The sequence below is a fragment of the Artemia franciscana genome, chromosome 21 (genome assembly GCF_032884065.1).
Source record: "Artemia franciscana chromosome 21, ASM3288406v1, whole genome shotgun sequence".
NCBI classification, from domain to species: Eukaryota; Metazoa; Arthropoda; class Branchiopoda; order Anostraca; family Artemiidae; genus Artemia; species Artemia franciscana.
Window position 1 is genome coordinate 10,045,623 of NC_088883.1, and position 22,079 is coordinate 10,067,701.

General features: G+C 35.5%; 1 protein-coding gene across 1 annotated transcript in view; it reads left to right on the forward strand.

Moving 5' to 3' along the window:
* The first annotated feature begins 2,295 nt into the window (after positions 1-2,295).
* Positions 2,296-22,079, forward strand: part of LOC136040677 (putative inorganic phosphate cotransporter) — a 91,110-nt gene continuing 71,326 nt past the window's right edge. The window contains exon 1 of the mRNA XM_065724976.1: positions 2,296-2,381. Within this exon, the coding sequence (XP_065581048.1) occupies positions 2,357-2,381 (25 nt within the window). The 5' untranslated portion in view covers positions 2,296-2,356. The remainder of the gene's footprint in view (positions 2,382-22,079) is intronic.

Consider the following 22,079-nt stretch of genomic DNA (forward strand, 5'->3'; position numbering starts at 1 on the left):
ATATTATTAAGGTGAATATCATTACTGGAGAAAAAATAGGAAAAGAAGCTCACATATCTCGAGTTACAGCGGGCTCTAGTAAAAGTGAACTAGGATGTACTGTTCAACGACATCAATTTTCACTTCGACCTGCATTTGCCGTAACTATATACGAGTTGCAAGGGCAAACTAATTAATTTGTTGGTGTTATAATCTATGGTCTATAAAGATGATGTAGATTAAGGTGATAAAAACGATAAAAATAAAAATCTTAATCTACAAAGATGCGATGAACCGTACAAATTTTAATTACAATTCGTGGGGACCCTTCAATATTGTATATATTCACAGCAGAGCCATCTATTTCTGTAAGAAAGGGTTACAGATAAGGCTGATTCATTTGGGGGTTAAAGAAAAAAAACTCGTTTTTTTTTTTTAAACTGAAAGTAAGGAGCAACATTAAAACTCAAAGCAAACATAAACTATTCCGTATATTAAGGGTTGCCCCCTCCTCAATACCTTTCTCTTTACGCTAAAGCTGTTAGCACTTTTAGAAAAGCTATTCTAATTAAACTGTGTTTCAGTAGCCGTTCTTAAAAATTGGGACGAACAGTCAAACTTTAGCGTACAAACTTTAGTGTATTATTACTGCTTGCGTGGTCTAATCGTTTGCCACCTCCATAATTGTCATATTTATTGGTTTGCCTTTTTTAGGTGAAGCTCATCACTCTCTGACGAGCTCCACAAGACAACCTGAATTTTGTGTTTCAGAGGGTATTTTTAATGGAACACAAGTGGTTGTTACTGAGTTATGTAATAACATAATAAAGGCAAATATAGCTACGTTATGCCTCCCTACTAAAAAGTTCTTGTACCCCTTAAAAATGAACAGCGAAGATATAATTGTTTCGAAGGAAGCATTGAACATACCCAGCGAGACCTGTTTTGTTACTGTTATATGCCTTTTTATTAATTGGTGCTACTACTACTAACAACTCACTGCAGCGTCATGCCGGCTGAGGCCAACACAGCTACACATGCTCTTTCTTCATCATAATCCATTCGATGTGCCCCTTTTTAAATCCTCACAGGAAGCTCCCATTTTCCTTAAATCTTTCTTTATGACATCTTCCCAACCCAACCGCAGATGGCCTACTTTCCGCTTAGCCTTTGGTGATTTGCCAAAAAGGAATATCTTCAGCTATCTGTCATGCTTCATCCACAGAACAGGCCTAACCCTCTCAACCTTTTCCCCATTAGAGCCCTAGACGAGTAATAATTGTGTATAGATGTGTTTATTTTTCCTCGAAATCGGCTGCATATTTTTTTCTTCTGAAAAGTGGGATACTGACATTTCTGGCCTCAAGAAAAAATTTAAATATGTCATAGCTTTAAGAAACAGTTCATATTTTTTCGCACTGGTTCTATCGAACCTATGACGACGCCATAACCCCAAGAAGAAGAAGCTCACATCATCTGCGGTTAGAAGACAAGCGATAGTGGGAATTACATATTTACATGTATGCAGCTTGCCGAGTGCCAGGACCCGGGCTTCACTTAGTATGTGGAATTTTCTCATTTTAAATTACAGCGTGGCTAAAAAATTCTGCTACGATCTGAAACAAACGAAGAACACAAAATGTTGTGCGGAAGGAAGTATTGAACTCTCCCTACCAAACTTCTTTTTGTCAGTATCAAGAAATGTGGCTGGTTGATAATACAAAGTAATTTTATTTAACAAGGCTGCAAGTAGAGTTTTATTGTAGCACAACCCTCATAAAATATATGCACAGAATATCACGGCAAAATAATCTATTTACTCAGGAGAAACTCATGGACTCAGGAGAAACTCATTTACTCAGGAGAAACTCATACGTATTACGTAACCTGTCACATTCTCAGTGCCAAATTTTCCAATAAATTAGACAATGATACATTTATTTTTTTTATTTATTCATTATTGGTATTTGTTCATCATTTTAGTTCAATTGATACCAAACTTTAATCAATATATGCTAATCTAGTTCAATGACCATTATTCAAGTAAATTTATATTAACTATATTTTCTTGTATAACTATGCATTCTCCCTTTTCTAGATAAAAATCACTCCCCAGTTCAAGCTTTATGTATTCTAAATATTTATTCCTAACATCGTTGTCTAATGTTCAATCTGATGCATTCACCGCTCTGGTTTAATTAATATCATACGTTATTCATTAAATTGTAATACTTCGTCGTGTTTCTATTTTATGTATGCTCACGAAATACGAATAAAATTATCAGGAGTATAGACATCATTTTATCTATTTTTTGATTATAAGTTAGTTTCATCCAAGAAAACATATCACTAGTTCTAAATTAATTGCTTGTGCAAGATGGGATTTAAGGAAAGATGCCAAGGCAGGTTCTAATATAATTGACTAAAATAAAAAATGAAAAATTTGTACACATATTTATAGTAACAAATAATTCCGTGAAAAAATCATGTATATGTAAAATGTTTAGGATTGTGAAATTCTCTTGTTGTTGGTTTGTTTTTAGAATATCAGATTTGAAACTAAAAAGTTTTTATTATCAGCAAATTCAAATGATTTACTACCATTATCCGTTTTTATTCATACGCCACATGAAAAAGTAAATAGCTTTTGAACTGGGCAATAAAATAAAAGAACAGTCGTCTCCATAAAATTTACCGGGGGTGGGGTTACCTCAGGAAGACCATAATAGTATCTAAAGTTAATACAGGTTGATTTTTCGTGCTTTTTTATATCTATTTATGCATACTGTGTATAGAAAATGCTTATAGCGATTTGAATCGTTTACAGTATTTAGCTCTTTACTTGGCTAAATTTTCATTTTTCACTGATATTGACGGCAAAATGTATAGTCTAGTAACTATTAATAAGTATCATCAGGGGGTTGGGGTCACCTTAGGAAGACCATAATAGTATCTAAAGTTAATACAGGTTGATTTTTTTTGCTTTTTTTTTTACCTATTTATGCATACTGTGTATAGAAAATACTTATAGCGATTTGAATCGTTCATAGTATATTGCTCTTTATTTGCCTAAATTTTCATTTATCACTGATATTGACGGCAAAATGTATAGTCTAGTAACTATTAGTATTCTCACTATACTTGGTTGCATATATACTATATGGGACCATAAATGTAATATTAAGAAGTGTTTTCTTTAAGTCCCTGCTCATTTTGAGCTTAACAATGACCACTGTTTAAACGGATTGTTTGTCTCACAATAGTTTTAATGTAATTATCTTTAACAATTCTTGTAGTAGTAGAAAAGCGTTTTTTGAGATTGGATGTAATAAGCGACTTTAAAGCAATTAGGAGAAATTGAAATTAATGCCCACCAGATAAATTTAGGAAGGTTGTAAGAAAGCGCAGGATCACTACCCCCAGTCCTATTGGATTTCATACAGTTCGTGGTAACGAACTGTAGTAAGGAGCGACCCGGCTCAATAGTAAACGAAACTCTAAAAACCGGAATTTTGATACCAAGAGCTGCGTCAAAAGAATCACATTTTAATGCTGATTTTAAATATATAAGTTTCATCGAGTTTAGTCTTACCCAATCAAAAATTACGAGCCTGAGAAAATTTGCCTTATTTTAGAAAATAGGGGTAAACGCCCCTTAAAAGTCTGAGAATCTTAACGAAAATCACACCATCGCATTCAGCGTATCAGAGAACCCTACTGTAGAAGTTTCAAGCTCCTATCTATAAAATGTGGAATTTTGTATTTTTTGCCAGAAGGCAGACCGCGGTTGCGTGTATATTTGTTTTTTTTTCTACCAGGGGTGATCGTATCGACCCAGTGGTCCTAGAATGTTGCGAGAGGGCTCATCTAACGGAATGAAAAGTTCTAGTGCCCTTTTTAAGTGACCAAAAATTGGAGGGTACCTAGGCCCCCTCCCACGCTAATTATATTCCCAAAGTCACCAGATCTAAACTCTGAGATGTCTATCTTATTCAGCATAGTCGAAAAACCTAATAACTATGTCTTTGGGGACGGCTTACTCCCCCACAGTCCCCGTGGGAGGGGCAACAAGTTACAAACTTTGACCAGTGCTTACATATAGTAATGGTTATTGCGAAGTGTAGAGACGAATCAGGGAGATTTTTTGGTTGGGGGAGGGGTTGAGAAGAGGGGGATATGTTGGGAGAACTTTCCATGGAGGAATGTGTCATAGGGGGAGAAAATTTCCTTGAAGGGAGGGCATGATTTTCTAGCATTATTAAAACAAAACAATGAAACAATAAATATGAAATAGTTTTTTCAACTGAAAGTAAGGAGCAGCACTAAAACTTAAAACGAACAGAAATTATTATGTATATGAGGAGCTAACCCCCTCCTTATACCTCGCTCTTTACTCTAAAGTATTTTTAGTAGTTTAATTCATTTTTTCTACGGCCTTTGTGATTCAGGGATCATTCTTAAGGAATTGGGACAAAATTTTAGGTTTAGTGTAAAGAGACGAGGGGGTGAACCCCCTCACATACGTAATAAAAACAGGTGAATACAGAAGCTCGTTACATAAACTAATTTGTGAAGTCACGTATATCTTTTACTTATAAAAACGTTCGTAAAAAAATCAAAAGTTCTAGTTGCCTTTTTACGTAACCATAAAATTGCAGGGCATCTAGGCCTCCTCCCCCGCTCCTTTTTCCCTCAAACTCATTCGATCAAAACTATGAGAAAGCCATTTAGCCAAAAATATAAATATCCAAATTTTGTTTTAATTATTCATCTGCGGAGAGCCAAAATCAAAACATGCATTGATTCAAAAACGTTCAAAATTAAATAAAAAAACAAGTTTTTTAACGGAAAGTCAGGAGCGACATTAAAACTTAAAACGAACAGAAATTACTTCGTATATGAAAGGGGCTGGTCCCTTTTCAACGCTTCGCTCTTTACGCTAAAGTTTTTTACTATTTTAAAAAGTAGAGTTGAGAGAAAGAGTAAAACTTTAGCGTAAGGAGTGGGGAGAATTAATTTCTGTTCGTTTTAAGTTTTAATGTTGCTGCTTACTTTCAGTTAAAAAACATTTTTTTAATTTAATTCTAGATTTTGGGCCATGAAACGGATATCAGCACCTGCGGTAGGAACTCTAAAGTCTGGGTTCATATTATTTACTTTTTTCTGCCTTTAGATGAATGGACAAATGAAAATAAGTCTTAAATACATTTAACCAATAGTTTCACAAGACATGTAAGTTATGTAATCTTCAAATACAAACTAAATTCCCTTTGTGTCATACTATGTACCGCGGTCTCTTCTTTTCATTATTTAATTTCGTTCTCTTTGCTAAATAAAGCCACTTTCCTGTCTTGTTTAATTAACTTTATTTTAAAACGACATTTCCTAGTGATCTATTTAAGCCCAATCACATCTTTGAATAACTTAGAATTTTACTTAGAACTTATATAACTTAGAACATGTGCAGTTCATGTGCATTGCACAAACATGTGCATTTTATCATATGCAATGTGCACTTCAAATCATGTGTAGTTCAAAAGACATGTAAGTTATGCAATCTTCAAATACCAACTAAATTCCCTTTACATCATCCTATGTACCGCGATCTCTTCTTTTCATTATTTAATTTCGTTCTCTTTGCTAAATTAAATAAAAAAAACTAATTTTTTTAGCTGAAAGTAAGGAGCGACATTAAAACTTAAAACGAACAGAAATTACTCCGTATATGAAATGGGTTGTCCCCTTCGCAATTCCTCGCTCTTTACGCTAAAGCTTTTAATTGTTTTAAAAAGTAGAATTGTGGCAAAGAGTCAAACTTTAGCGTAAAGAGCGAGGGATTGCGGAGGGGACAACCCATTTCATATACGGAGTAGTTTCTGTTCGTTTTAAGTTTTAATGTCGCTCCTTACTTTCAGCTAAAAAAATTAGTTTTTTTTTATTTAATTTCTGAACGTTTTTGAAATAATTCATGTTTGGTTTTGGCTCTCCGCACATAAATTATTAAAATTAAATTTGTATATTAATTCTTTTTTTGGCTAAATGGCTTTCTCTTAGTTTTGATCAACCGATTCTGAGAAATAAGGGGTGGAGAAGGAGGCCTAGTTGCCCTCCAATTTTTCGGTTACTTAAAAAGGCAACTAGAACTTTTAATTTTTAACGAACGCTTTTATTAGTAAAAAATATACGTAACTTAAGAATTAACTTACGTAACAAACTTTCATAACCTTATATTTTTATTATGTATACGAGGGGGTTTGTACCCTCGTTAATACCTCGCTCTTTACACTAAATCGTAAGTTTTGTCCCAATTCTTTAAGAATGACCCCTGAATCAGAAAGGCCGTAGAATAAATAGTTGAAATAACTAAAAATACTTTAGCATAAAGAGCAAGGTATTTATCTCCTCCTAAATACCTCGCTCTTTATGCTAAAGTATTTTTAGAACCCCTCATATGCGTAATAATCTCTGTTCGTTTTAAGTTTCTATGCTACTTCTTCCTTTCATTTGAAAAAAACGTTCTCATGTTTATTTTTCATTGTTTTCTCATAGTAATGCTAGAAAATCTTGCGCCCTTTTCATTGAATTTTTCTTCCCCCATGACAGATTCCTCCAAGGAAAGATCCTCCAACATAGCCCCCTCTCCTCAGCCCCACCCCCAAACAAAATAAAATCCCCCTGAAAACGTCTGTACACTTCCCAATAACCATTACTATATGTAAACACTGGTCAAAGTTTGTAACTTGCAGCCCCTCCCCCAGGGATTGTGGGGGAGTAAGTCATCCCCAAATACATAGTTATTATGGTTTTCGACTATGTTGAACAAAATGGCTGTCTCAAAATTTTGATCCGTTGACTTTGGGAAAAAAATGAGCGAGGGAGGGGGCCTAGATGCCCTCCAATTTTTTTGGTCACTTAAAAAGGGAACTAGAACTTTTCATTTCCGTTAGAATGAGCCCTCTTGCGACATTCTAGGACCACTTGGTCTATACGATAACCCCTGGAAAAAAAAACAAATAAACACGCACCCGTGATTTGTCTTCTGGCAAAAAATACAAAATTCCACATTTTGTAGATAGGAGCTTGAAAATTCTACAGTAGGGCTCTCTGATACGCTGAATCTGATGGTGTCATTTTTGTTAAGATTCGATGAGTTTTAGGGGGTGTTTCCCCCTATTTTCCTAAATAAGGCAAATTTTCTCAGATTCGGAACTTTTGATGGGTAAGACTAAAATTGATGAAACTTATATATTTAAAATCAACATTAAAATGCGATTCTTTTGATGTAGCTATTGATATCAAAATTCAATTTTTTAGAGTTTTGGTTACTATTGAGCCGGGTCGCTCCTTACTACAGTTCGTTACCACGAACTGTTTGATAAAGCCTCTTTCCTGTCTTGTTTGATTAACTTTATTTTAAAACGACATTTCCTAGTGATCTATTTGAGCCCAATCACCTCTTTGAATAACTTAGGTTTTATTATATGCAATGAATTCTCATAAATTTTACCTGTCTCATCCAAGTAGATTCATATTTTGTACCCACATTTTATGCATACTCATGGGTGCTGAAAAAAAGAGTTTATAAGGGGAATTTTTTCTCCTTTCGGAATTTAATTTTGTTTCATTGAAAAAAAAATGTCACTAGTTTTATATAACGGTTTGTACAAGATGGTATTTAAGGAATCATGCCAAGGAAGCAGTGGCACACTCAGAAAATAATTATGGGGGGGGGGGGCTGACCGTGTGTCCCTGACCAACAGAAAACCTTAAAAATTCATTGGAAAAAATGGGACTTTAAGGCATTACTCTTAGGTTTAATTTAGCTCTTTGAATGCAAGTTTTGAGTGACTAAGAATAATAAATTCGAGCAGATTAAATAAGATTTAAAAACCGAATGTACTTTTTTTCTTCAGGAGGGAGGGGGGTATAGTTCCTTTGTCCCCTCATGTGGGTACGCGAATGCAAGGCAGGCTATTCAACTACAAAAAAAAATCCATGCAAATTTAAAGCGACGAGCTGTATTTGGAGAATACTATGCATATACGCTCTATCAGGTATTGCAATATGCGCTTATTGTCGTCTATTTTTGGACCACCAAATTTAAAAACTAAACTGCTTGTGCTAAATTGGCAGGTTATGAGTGTTGTGTTATACATTTTAATTAAAATTTTTGTTAGACTCTTAGAAACTTGGGTCATTTTTTCTTAGTTTGGAGATTATTTTTTGCTTCCAACCTATTTAAATATGTATTACAATGTTTACTATTAGTTAGAATTACAAATAGAGCAAACCATAGATACATCATGATTGCAGTTAGTTCAAATCTATAGTTCGCTGCAACTTTTCAATTGGTAGTGTTTCAACATCTTCTTCAGAGCAAACTCCCTTTAAATTCTTTAATCTAGGTTCCAAGGTATTCCCCCCAGATTCAAGGAAAAACAGCCTACATTGGCTATATATTTTTTTGCGTTTTTAAATCCTAGCTCTAAGCTTTTTTTGTGATACTGACTTACTTGGTCTTTCTTTTCTTTGGCTATTTATCTTTTTTTTTCAGTGACTGGTAATATCCTCGCTTTTTCATCTTCGCAAAGCCTTTTGATTTTGTAACTTAGCTCATTGTAAGTCTAGCCTTTGAAGTGCGTAAATTCAAGAAAAATAAAAGATGGGAGGGGATGGGGAATGTATTTTTCAAAATATGCGATGGAGGGTGGTGCAGCTGTGTTTTTTTTCATTTTTGTCATCAATGTAGACTCTATAAAAGCCGTTTGTTAATTAGAAAACCAAATTAAAGGTATTCTTCTAAATAAAGAAGATTTGGTGATATTGATCCTGAGAGAAATTAAAACCACCACTTCTTTTGCTCGTTGTCGCCACTAAGTGTTTTCAGAAAAAAGTCTTCTTGTATGTTGAAATTTAGATTGAATAAAGGAGATGGGCTAGATTTAAAACTAAACACTAAAAATGTCGTCAGTTTTTTTTTCGTCAAGCAACAAAAAGGAAAACAAAACTCTTTTCCATAAGACCTTAAATTATTCTTTAAATCCTTTCATCCTATAAGCTACAAACTACAAAATAGTTTTCATTCATTTTGTTTTATGTTCTGCAAATTTTCCAGGAACATTATGTTAAAATATAAGGCGTAATGTTGTGTGTTGTCAAAAATCTTGCGAGTCAAACATTTCATGGTAACGAACTGTAGTAAGGAGCGACCCGGCTCAATAGTAACCGAAACTCTAAAAAACGGAATATCATCAAGCTCAGTCTTACCCGTCAAAAGTTACGAACCTGAGAAAATTTGCCTTATTTTAGAAAATAGGGGGAACCACACCCTAAAAGTCATAGACTCTTAACGAAAATCACACTATCAGTTTCAGCGCATCAGAGAACACTACTGTAGTAGTTTCTAGCTCCTATCTACAAAATGTAGAATTTTGTATTTTTTGCCAGAAGACAGATCACGGATGCGTGTTAATCTGTTTTTTTCCCCAGGGGTGATCGTATTGACCCAGTAGTCCTATAATAGCGCAAGAGGGCTCATTCTAATGGGAAATTTAAAAGTTCTAGTGCCCTTTTTAAGTGACCAATATTTGGAGGGCACCTAGTCCCCCTCCCATGCTCTTTTTTCCCAAAGTTGCTGGATCAAAATTTTGAGATATCCATTTTGTTTAAAATAGTCGAAATACCTAATAACTACGTCTTTGGGGAGTACTTAATCTCCCACAGTCCCCGGGGGAGGAGCTGTAAGTCACAAACTTTGACCATTGTTTACATATTGTAATGGTTAATGGGAAGTGCACATACATTTTCAGGGGGACTTTTTGCGTTGGGAGGGGGGTCGAGGGGATGGGGCTACGTGGGATGATCTTTCAATGGAGGAATTTATAATGAGGGAAGAGAATTTCCATGATTTCCAGGATTTTCTAGCATTATTAAAAAAAAAAAAAACAATGAGAAAGTACATCAAAAAAGTTGTTTCAACTGGAAGTAAGGAGCAGCATTAAAACTTAAAACGAACAGAAATTATTACATATATAAGGGCATTCATCTCCTCCTCAATACCTAGGTCTTTACGCTCTTTAAGTATTTTTAATAATTTCAACTATTTATTCTAGGGTCTTTGTGATTCAAGGATCGTTATTAAAGAATTGGGAAAAAATTCAAGCTTTAGTGAAAAGAGCGAAGTATTGAGGAGGGGTTGAGTCTCCTCATATACGTAATAAATATATACAAATATAGAAGTATGTTACGTAAGTTTTTACTAATAAAAAGGTTCGTAAGAAAAATAAAAAGTTTTAGTTGCATTTTTAAGTAGCCAAAAATTGGAGGGCAACTTGGCCTCCTCCCCCATTTCCTTTTTTTTATCAAAATCGTCCGATTAAAACTATGAGAAAGCCATTAGCCAAAAAAATTTATGCAAATTTTGCTGTAATTAATCATGCGCGTTGAGCCAAAATAAAAACATTGATTAATTGAAAAACGTTCAGAAATTAAATAAAAAACAAGTTTTGTCAACTGAAAGTAAGAAGTGATATTAACTTTAAACGAATAGAAATTATTCCGTATATGAAAGGGGCTGTCCCATCCTCAACGTCCCACTCTTTACGCTAAAGTTTTTTATTGTTTTACTGTGATAAATAGTCAAACTTTAGCGTAAAAAGCGGGACGTTGAAGAGGGGATTGCCTCTTTCATATACGGAATAATTTCTCTTTGTTTTAAGTTTTAATGTCGCTCCTTACTTTCAGTTGAAAAAACTTGTTTTCTTCTTTAATTACATATATAAGGGCGTTCGTCTCCTCCTCAATACCTCAATACCCAATTCATGTGCGGTGAGGCAAAATCAAAACATACATTAATTCAAAAACGTTCAGAAATTAAAAAAAAACAAGTTTTTTCAACTGAAAGTAAGGAGCGACGTTAAAACTTAAAACGAACAGAAATTATTCCGTATATAAAAGAGGCTGTCCCCTCCTCCACGTCCCTCTCTTTACGCTAAAGTCTTTTTATTGTTTTAAAAAGTAGAACTTTGACATAGAGTCAAACTTCAAAGTTTGACATAGAGTCAAACTTCAAGAGAGGTTCTTCAACCTCTCTTGTACCTCCCTTATTACTATTTCCTCCAAACCCATAATCCCCTTTCCTTCATTCGACCATTCCCCTAATCCACACTTATCTAAGATATCCTTAATCTCCGCCGGCCACCCTGCTTTACTTTTCTGTTTCAACGCCTCTAAGTATGCTGCCTTTGCTACCGTAAATCTCTGCATACCCAGTATCCTAACCCAATATCTCACCATGGTCACTAGCCTCATAGATCGCAGCGATGCTAGCCCTAAATCACCCTGGATTACCAAATTACTAAACGAATCCCATAGTCCTAACATCCTCTTATAATATCTCATCATAACCACCTCAAGTTTCGGACCTTCCCGATAGCCCCAGACCTCTGCTCCATAATGCATCGCCGGTACTATCTTACTTGTCCAAATCCTGTTATGTACTCTAATATCTCTCACCCGTCTAAGACTACTCCTCGCTATTTCACAGTTAATATACCTCCCCCTTGCATTCGCTAGATCCAGATGCCCACTGAATTTCCCATTACTAGTAAACTTTACCCCAAGATAAATAAATTCATTCTTCACTGGTATAGTTTCACCTTTAAAGGAAAAATTCACATCTTCACTTTCCATGGCTTTACGACCAAATACCATCACCACTGTCTTTGATGTGTTCAGGAGTAACTTCTTCTCTTCCAAATAAACCTCCGTAATCTCTAATAATTGTTGCAGTTTCTCCTTTGATTCAGCCAGTAATACGATGTCGTCAGCAAATAGTAGTAAGCACAGCTTCTTATCAGTATCTGTAAAAATAATCCAAAACCGCTAGCAAGCAAAATCGAGGAAACACTGCGGTTATAACGTGGTCTACAAATATCAAAGCACTATAAACCTTCTGAGCCTTTTCAGAGAAATTTTCAATCAAGCCTTCACGTGTTGTCTTTATATTATGGCTAATAGGGAGCCGAAAATATGTCAGAGATTTGGAAGAAGAAATCACCTCATCAGCGAACTTCACCTCAAAGGAAACATCATCATTATCTTTAGGGTCAAAAACAAGTAGAACACTTTCACTAGCATTAAATGATAGGCCAATTTTAGCATAAATAGCATTTAAAATGTTAAAATTTTCCTCAATTGGTTGCACAGAGCGGCTTAAGTTTGACACAACAGCAGCACAATTAAATACTGGAACATGAAGTCCCCGAAAAATACAACTAGTGATCGTATGCTACTATGCCTCAAGGACACTATTATTACATAGTGGAAGAGAGGTAATAACGCCTTGTTTAATCCCTTTTCTTATAGGAATCAAACTCTCAGACAAAACAAAACCACCATCAACTGGTATCTTAATTTTAACATGGAGCTTTCTATAAAAACTTCTAAACACGTTACAATGGAATAATCAAGACCTCGAGCCAGAGCCAAAAGTAGCAAATGCGAGTTTATACTAGAGTCGAAAGCTCGACGCACATGATGACTATTAAGAACTCGGGGCTCCCCAAGCTCCCTCGATGAAATTAAAAGATTTGCAATAAGGCTATGGATAGGATCTCTGCTTACACCCTTTTTAAATCTAAACTGAAAATCCGGGGAATAACAACATACATTTACATAGTTAATCACAAGCAACTCCATTAATTTACATAAGACAGAAGATACGGTAATTGGACGGTAAGAACCACATACAGAGGATCTTTATCTTTTTTAAAAACAGGTGTCAAAATACCAGTAAAAAAGTAATCAGGAACCAGACTCGAATTAAAGATAATCTGATATAGAATTTCTAAATGTGTCAATAGACTAATACTCTCATGCTTTAAATGGATACTACATAAACCACCGACACCACTTGAACGCTTTTTCTTGAGCTGTAAAATCGCAGAGCATATTTTAGGAATTGACACTACAAAACCGATACCATATGAAGTAATGAGATTCACATCCAACTCATGTTCATGTAGAAGATCCAGATTTGCATCGGGCAGAGAAAATTCAGTTGCAAAATGTGATACCCACCCAGGCTCACTGGGAAGATCACAAGTAACCATGTCAATTCTAGTTGCACCTTTTGATTTTACAAATTTCCACGCAGCACTAATGTCAATTTCAACTGACTGGCTAAACTTCTCTACTATATCAGACTTATGTTTTAGAAGCAACTTAATGAATTTGCGCCTAGTAAACAGTCGCACATCGTTGACTGTAGAATTTCTAAGTCGGCCGTACTATCTCCAAAGATTATGCTAGAATTTTGACCGATTAAACGCTTCAGATAGTGCACTTTATTCAGATTATTTAGGAATTTCAGTGCTAATTCGGACCTTACAAGAAGGGACTGCCGAAAATCTAGTAAAGCGCGGTGCATGAGTGATTTCTGCGCAGTATATGTACAATATAATTTGTTTTTCACTCACTGGTAGGGCTGATTTCTGGATGAGGAGCTGATAGAGAATTTTGATCTTCTTAAGACTATCATCTAAGACAAATCGGTGAGTAGACTCATCGATATCATTCCAAGTTGCCTTAACAGTTCATTTCTTAGGTGAGGCTTAGAGAGAATACCATTTAATTTAATACTGTTCAAAATAGGGAAATTATCAGATGTGCACACACCAATATTAACATGAGATGACTGGTTTTATGCGCCATATCACTGGTGCATAAAATAAAGTCGAGTTTGGAAGTGGAGTCTGAAGTATAGACATATGTAAAAGGCAAATTGCTTTGGAAAACATGTAGATCACTGCAAGCGGCTAGAAATATCTTGAACCTAGGAGAACCAGAGTTACAGAGATCACAGTTAAAGTATAGCAAACTTTTCTTTGGAAACTCTATCTGTGTAATCAGTTGGCATATAAACTGAAATGATAACTATAGTATCATTTCAATGAAACGGAAAAGTCAGTCATCTTGTATGGGACTAGATTTATTCTAATGCTTACAAGAACCACCACTCCATCAGAAGGTCGTCCCCTACCATAGTGGATTGCAGGGGACCGAAAAGCCTTACTTCCCTGAATTTTGAGAGGCCTAAGTTTTTCTGCTGATAGAAAGTGTTCATAAAGGGTAAATAGTCACTACAACACATGAAACTCTCTAATAAGTGAATTTTTTCAACGGCACCACCATTAAGATTCCAAGATACTACGCGGAGAGGGGAAAAATTCATTTCAGTAGTAGCTTTTGTGCTTCAGCATATTTAAAACTTTAGCCTGGGCTATTTAGAGAACCACAGAGGGTGCAAATCATAGTATTCTGGCAAGGGACTTTTTTGGTACTCACGTGAGCAGCAGAACATCTGGAGCATTTCTCCTGGGTTTTTGCACGACTTAGCTGTGTGGCCAAAAGACTGGTATTTATGGCAACGCATAGGTAGGAACTTGTACTCTGACGATGACAATTTTTCATAATCGAAACAGGGAGGTGAGTAAATTGCCCTCAATAGGCTCTCCTTTGACTAAAACATTAACTTAAATGGCTGGGTTGCTCCTATACGGGACGCTGCTAGACAAACTGTAACCATATTACAGACCTCTTCTACGATAGTTTCGGGAGGGACGTGGCATACAATCCCAAAGAATAAAGGGCATTTCACAGAGGCTTCGACAGGTTTATCATTATTTTTCGTAGCATCAACAAGGGAGTTTGCAGCCTGCTTATCATTAGCCACTACTTTCAAATCTTTCTTACGGGGCTTTAGGTCAAGTATGCTAGACGTTAAGTACCGCAGATGGTATCAAGAAAAACTTGTAGGGCTCAAGCGTTCAGCAATTCCTTAAGAGGGTTTTTCAGGATAACTGCATAAGAAGGCCTTGTAGTCTAGGAAAAGGAACTTCCCATTCACTAACAGGAATTGAGTGGCGATCAGAAGCTACAAAGTTATCAAACCTAGCACAAAGCTCATTTACCATTCTAGATAGAGACGCTGTTATTTTTTCAGGGATCATTGGGATGTCATCGGGCTGAAAGATGACGAAGTCTTCTGTTTCATCACTTAGCTTGAAAATCCTCTTAATATTATTGTGACATCCTTTCGATATGACCTGACAGTTTCAACTTTATACTTAAGTGGTTTCTGATATATTGATGATTGGATGAAATGGATGTATATATTGTGACTTCATTTAATCTAAAATTCCCCTCCAAAATCCCTGAAAGTTTCACCTTAACGTTTTTAGCCTAAATGATGGTTGCACAAGTAAAAGTAGTCTTAGTAGTACTACTACTTGCAGAAGTAGCAGTAATAGTATGCATATTGTACCTTTTTATTTGTTAAACCTCCCCAATAAACATGCCATGAAAGTTTCAATTTAATGCTCTAAGCTGCTTGTGCGATATTGCTGATATGCCCTTTTGGAAGCATCCCTTTACCTAACAGGTTTCATTTTAATACCCCTAGCTTAACTCTTAGTAATATTAGTAGTCATAGTAGTAAGAGAAGCATGCACATAGAACCGTCCCTTGACAACTTGTGTGCACAAAGTGTCTTTCGGTTTAGTTCCACATCCCTATAGAATTGTCTGAAAGTTTCATCTCATGACTCTTAGAATCAGAAGTAATAGTAATAGTTGCAACAGTATCAGAAGTAGCAGCAGTAATATTAGTAATAGTAGTATGCACAAAGTGCCTTTTGATTTGTTTAACATCCCGCTCAACTTGCCCGGGAAGGATCAGCTTAATACTTTAACTGTTCCCAAGAAATTGCTGACACGCCCTTTTTGCATGCCACAAGCACTTTGTGTGTTTTTATTTGGTTCACCACCCCTTTAACTTTCCCTGACACAGCCACCTTAGCATCAGTAGTAACAATATCAGTAGCATACAAATAGCTACTTTTTGATCGATTCAATATCCCCTTCAATATGGCTGAAAGCTTCACCTTAGCACGCTAACAATTCCCGAGAGATTGCTGATACCTCCTTTTGAAATCCTGCATGGACATTGTGTTCTTTACTTAGTTCACCAATCGCTCAACAGCCCCTGTGTCACACCCTAATACACTTAGCTTTAGTGGCAGTAACAGTAGGAGTAGAAATGATCGCGGCACCAGTAGTAATGGTGGTAACAGCAGCAATAGTACTAGTAGCAAGGTTATAGCATTAGCAGTAACAGTATGCATATTTTGCCTATTTGTCAGTTCAACAGCCTCTCATAATGTCCTTGAATGCCTTGACCTTAATAATAGTAACAATAGAAGCAGTCGTAGTAGCAGTAGTAGTGGTAGTTGTACTACTACAACTAATGGCAGTAGTAGCAGTAATAGCAGCTGTAGCAGAAGCAGTAGCAGTAGTAGTAGTATTATTAGTAATGGTATTAGTGGTACTACTAGTAGTAGTAGTGGTGTTAGTTGTAGTAATAGTAGTAGTAGTGGTGGTGTACTAGTAGAAGTAACAGCAGTAGTAGTAATAGTAGTAGAAGTTGCAGTAACAATAGTACTAGTAGTGGTACTACACCTGCTACAACTAGTAGCAGTAGTAGTAGCAATAGCAGCAGTAGGAGCAGTAATAGTAGTAGTAGTGGTAGTAATAATAGTAGTAGTAGTAACACTAGTAGCACTAGCAGTAGTTGCAGTAGTGATAGTAATAGTACTAGCAGTAGCGTCCAAATATTGCCTTTTGATCACTTGACGATCTTCCTCTTCAGTCACTGAAAGTTTTAATTTAACAGCCTAAGTGATTCCTGAGTTACACCCTTTTTACAACCTGAATACAAATATTGTGTTTTGATCTAGTTGAACAGTCCGTTCAAGATTCCTTGAAATCATTAACTGATTATCCTTGGCCTTTTGGCCCCATAGGGTCACAAAATGCACTTTTTCCTAATAAAAAATAGTATATGAAAACTGTGAGGTAAGTGCATGAATGATACTGCTTGCCTCAACGGCTCTGTATGTCCGTCTTCTCCAAAGGCATAGTTATTGGACCTTTCAACTATTCTGAAAAAATTGCAGTCTCAACATTTTGATCGCATTTTGCTGAGAGAATATGGCATAGGAGTGGAACTAGTTACACTCCAATCACATTTGACTCATTAGAAGGACACTAGAACTTTCGATTCCCAATCAAAAATACGTCTTCCGAAGTTTTCCACGACAAACCCATCCGTACGAAGTGCTTTGATGAATAAAAGAGGAATAAAAAAATAAATTACAAATAGAAACTACTTGGCTATTTACTTAGGCAGGGTAATGGCTCTGCATATGATTTAGTGACAAAAATTAATTCATTTATCCAGTGGATTTCTCCTAATTTTTGAGTTCCAAGTTTTTCGTCAAAACTAAGCAAAGAATTTTTAGAATTGGAATTAATGAGCTAGTTTTTTTTTGGAAATGGAATAAGTAGGGTTAAAACCTTACGATATTTCGGAATTATTCTTGTTGAGTTTTTGTCTTTCCGTAGTCGTTTTTATTATCTGCGTATAAAACTCTAGGTTTTTTAACCCCAAACTCTAGGTTTTTTAAATCGAGTAAAATATTGTCGAATAATATCGAATAATTTTCAGTTATTAAAGTTTTTTTAATCACTCAATAACAGAAAAAATACTTTAGAAAATATCCTATTACTAACTTGAATACACTACATATCGATTTTTAACCTCTCCATGTGATACAAAATAAAGCTATATAAATTCTTGCTACTTTTTTCCATCACCCTCCACAACTTCAAAATCTTTCAGAAATAGAAGGTCTTATCTTATTTGTCCATATATTAATAGTTAATAGTAGTAGTCTTCAGATATTTATGTTTATGGCTCATATACCCATACTTCCCCCTCTTGCTCACTCGGTTCTACTTCAGCTCGCTTTGGAACTTATGGACTCCCTCCAGTAGGTTTTGAAATAGCTAGGGTTTTACTGAGGCTTCAAGTTTCTTTTAGTGCAAATAGCCTTAAATTTAATATTAAATTTAAAAGCCCTTTTATTATACTTTGTCTTTTGGTAGGCTCGTAAACACTCACCATTAGGTGTGTAGATTTTCGTAAATATGTGTACAGATCTTTATTGGTAGAAAAGGTGAAAAAAGTCAATCTAGGCCGTATATTTTGTCCTCCTTCCCCTAACTCAAAAAAAAAAATTGTACAGTGTCAACTTTACTATAAATAACAAAATTGAAAAAGCGCAAAATCATAAAAAGTTCTACTAACAATTAAAATTGATTTTGTTTTTGTTTTATGAATATTTTTCCCATATATTTTGCATTTTGGATTCTTCCACGTTTTTTTTTATTTTTTTTTATCAATATTTGAATAGTACAAATGTTTTTCTATGTTGATTTTCCATTCTATTTACCTAATGAATGATAAACGAGCTCATCTTGCTTCCAAGAGTTATACACGGAAAGAGATAACAAAAAATAAGATTAAACACAAATAGACAAAAAATTGACAAATATGCATGTTCAATATAAGTGATAATTGCTCATTTGTAAATATTTGCCTGAATTTGGATATTTTGTGACAATAAATGTAACATTTTGGAACAACATGGAGACAACAAAAAAAAAATGTGGAAAACGTGTCTAGGTGTTCATTATCTTTCATTAAAGTTCTCAATGCTGGAAATCAGCCTAAGCTCAGAGTTTGTACTGCTTAGAGGCGAATTGGGTTGACAATATGGAGTTTAAACATATTGGAAGGTTCTTAGCATGGACTTTTATGAGTCTTGTAGAGCCTTAGGTTGGGTCTAAGGCCCCTTTCCCAGGTAATAAGAGTGAATTTGGTAATTATAGAGGAATTAGCCTGGTTTCCTAGGAAGGAAATGAACTTGTATGATGATGCTTTTTAGACTCAGAGATGTTGTAACTAAAGTTTTAGAGAAGAACAGTATGGTTTAAGGAAGTGGAGGATGTGCTGAGAGAAGTGCAGGCTCAATCTATTCAGCCGTCGTACTCTGTAGCAACCCGTCTCGGGCCCCTAGCAACCAGTAGGCTCTATTATCTACACTTGTGGTCACGTCATATTTAAGGGGATGTCTTTTCTTCGAGGAATTTTTTTTTTCAAGGCTGTTACATAATAGAATTTCTTATGCAAATGTTTTCTTCAAAATTTCTTTAATACTTGTTTCATCAGGGCCCACCAATCAAGTTGGGAGCCCAGGTTGTAAAAAAAGGATTTTAGTCCAATGTTTAATTATGTAGATGACATAGGTTTATTTGCTGGGGGCTTATACAAGCCTTTATTAGGATCCTCAAATTTATTTTCTTTGCTGCTAAGATACAAAGGTGTCCCGTTACGTGGTAGGTACATTTATTGAGTTTCATACTCTTTTTCGTTGGTACTAACACACAAAGGTGCCCAGTCATGTATTGACTTTCAAAGGCAACAAAGGGATACCCTTATGAAACAAACACCGGATTTTTCCCCTGTTTGTTTATTCCCATAGCGGTTATTGGACCAGTTAACTCCCTTTGCTACCTTGGGCCTATAAAACCCACATGCAAACATGCAAATTCATCAGCCTAAGTTTCGGGACGGATAGTGGAAGAAGGTTCTTAAAAAGGATATTATCCGAGCAAAGCAACAGGTAAGCTTATAATTACACTATCGATCCTCCCCTAAAAAAGGGGGTTGAGTTTCTTCATGAAAGTGCATTAAAAAACATTGGGTCTAGGCCACGATCCCCCGGTGAGCAATTGAAATCACAGAAAGTGGAAAAGTTTTAAAATGTCACGAAATACCTCATTACTCATCAGTCTCTACTTAGGTCATAAGTGAAAGACGTCACTCTTGTCAAAGAAGAAAAAGAAACCAAGAGAAAATTATTAGATCAAAAAAGGATTTCTTTTCCTAGAAATGGCATATTAACCACTCTGAGTCTGATCCTTGAGTCATCTCATCATTGATTCTTTTCAATGCAAAAATTGCTTTGCAGATATGAGCGTAAAACATGGTTGCTATGAACAATTCTATCCGCAACAACCACTCTCTGAAAATCTATCTGAAAAAAAAAATTATTTTCAAATTTTTTCCAGTGAAGTCTGTTTCATAGATTTGACTTCCACATTTATAGATTTGCATGTTGTTGTCGAAAAATCTAACAATCAAAAACCAAGTGCTTTTGAGGGGTTATCCTACGAAAAATGTGAACTACTTAATTTGTTTAGATTAATAAGTGCCTACATAAATAGAAAGCTGTGAACACAAGGAACAATCTTTCAAACCGTGCAAATTACATCTAATTAATCTTGATGACTCTAAGTCCCGTTCAAAATTGAAGGGTTTCACCATTGGATATGCATATTAAACGGACACTGACACCAGGAATGCAATCAGAGAGACAAAAACTAGTGATTTATACTTGGTTGGGAGAATAGATCATGAATATTCGGTATATCCCAATTGATACCTCCCTATATTAAGATTAATATAAGGTTAGAGCTTGCCTCGTCCGATTCTATTTTGGGAAAGTTACTTGACACTGCGCCTGATGCAATAGTATCTCTCACCTTGGCAATACTTTTTGTACGAAAGCAAAAGGTTATGAGTTCTTTTGGTTTAGGGATTGAAAATTTAAGAGCCAGTGAAAATAATATCAAACTGCTCGTTCCACGCACAATCACGAATCAACAACATAATGCTACGGGTTCACGTACCTAAGCCGATTCGTCATTTATCAATGGTGAAATTCCTTTAAAACTTTCTTTGGCTTCTGTAAAAAAATTCGAGTGCAATTGGACCATTGACAAATTAACCACAGAAATTTTAAGTATTTGGACTTTGATCTCTTGTGTGTAAAGTAAAAAAGAATTCTGATCAATAATTTATCATTTAATTAATCCTAAAGGATCCTATATGAATTGACGATGCAATCTCTAGATCAAGATTCGTAACTATTCAAAAATGGCATAAAAGATACAGTGTTTGTAAAAACTTATGTTGTAGTTGTATTATACTTGTCTGGTACTCAAGATATGAGTGTTATCTTAACCGGCACTGTACGGTTAGAGTAAACCTTTGCCGAACCGCTGATGGAGAGCATAGGATCAATCTCACTAAATCAATTTGAAACCTATTGAGAAATTACCCCCCGATGGAAGTGTTCTTTTAGAACACTGCCATGAACACAAATAACATGAACAAGGAGAAAAAAATCAAATAATCAATGTATTTAATTTGGATCCGTACATGCCCAAATAAAAAACCTATAGCATACCCTTGGGTTTCCTTGAACATATTCATAACGCTAGGGATAGGATTATCATTTTAATGCTAGTCCATCGACTATAAAGACAGGGCAAAATAACGTCATCTACATAAGTAAACATTTTTCTAAGATGAATTTCTTAGAACCAGGGGCTTTCCATTTAATTTATGGGCTCTGGCGAAACAAGTCTTGAAGAAATCTTGAAAAAAACAGTGGTATAGGTAATTCTATTACGTAACAACCTTAAAAAAATCTCGATGAAGAAATACCCCCTAAAGTATTACGTAACAACTAGGTTTACATAAGAACATCGGCTGGCTGCTAGGGATCCAGAGCTGGTTGTTATGGAGGGTTGCGGCCGCATCTAAGGAGCTACCACTACTTTCGACCCAATTTTCACTCTTAGATTAGATAATTGAGAAGTACCTGTGTTTTCAAGACCCTTTATTCCTTAATTTTATAGATTACTAGCTGTTTGGGTGGCGCTTCGCGCCACCCCAACACCTAGTTGGTGGGGGCGCTTTGCGCACCCCCCAAGCCCCCGCGTGCTTAAGTCATTACGCGCCATATTAGTTACGTGCCATTGTAGTTGTGTCCCTGTGTCCTACCTGTGATATATATATATATATATATATATATATATATATATATATATATATATATATATATATATATATATATATATATATATATATAAATATATATATCTATATATATAAAAATAAGTTGTCTGTCTGTGTGTCTGTCTGTGGATCAGGTGACGTCATGTTTCTGTGTTGACTGACGTCATGAAATTAGTTGTCGTCATTTTTGCTTTGACGGTGACGTCATTCAAGATATTTAAGACATATGTTCACGTAGAAATCTATTAATGTTTAAGTTTACAATGACTGAT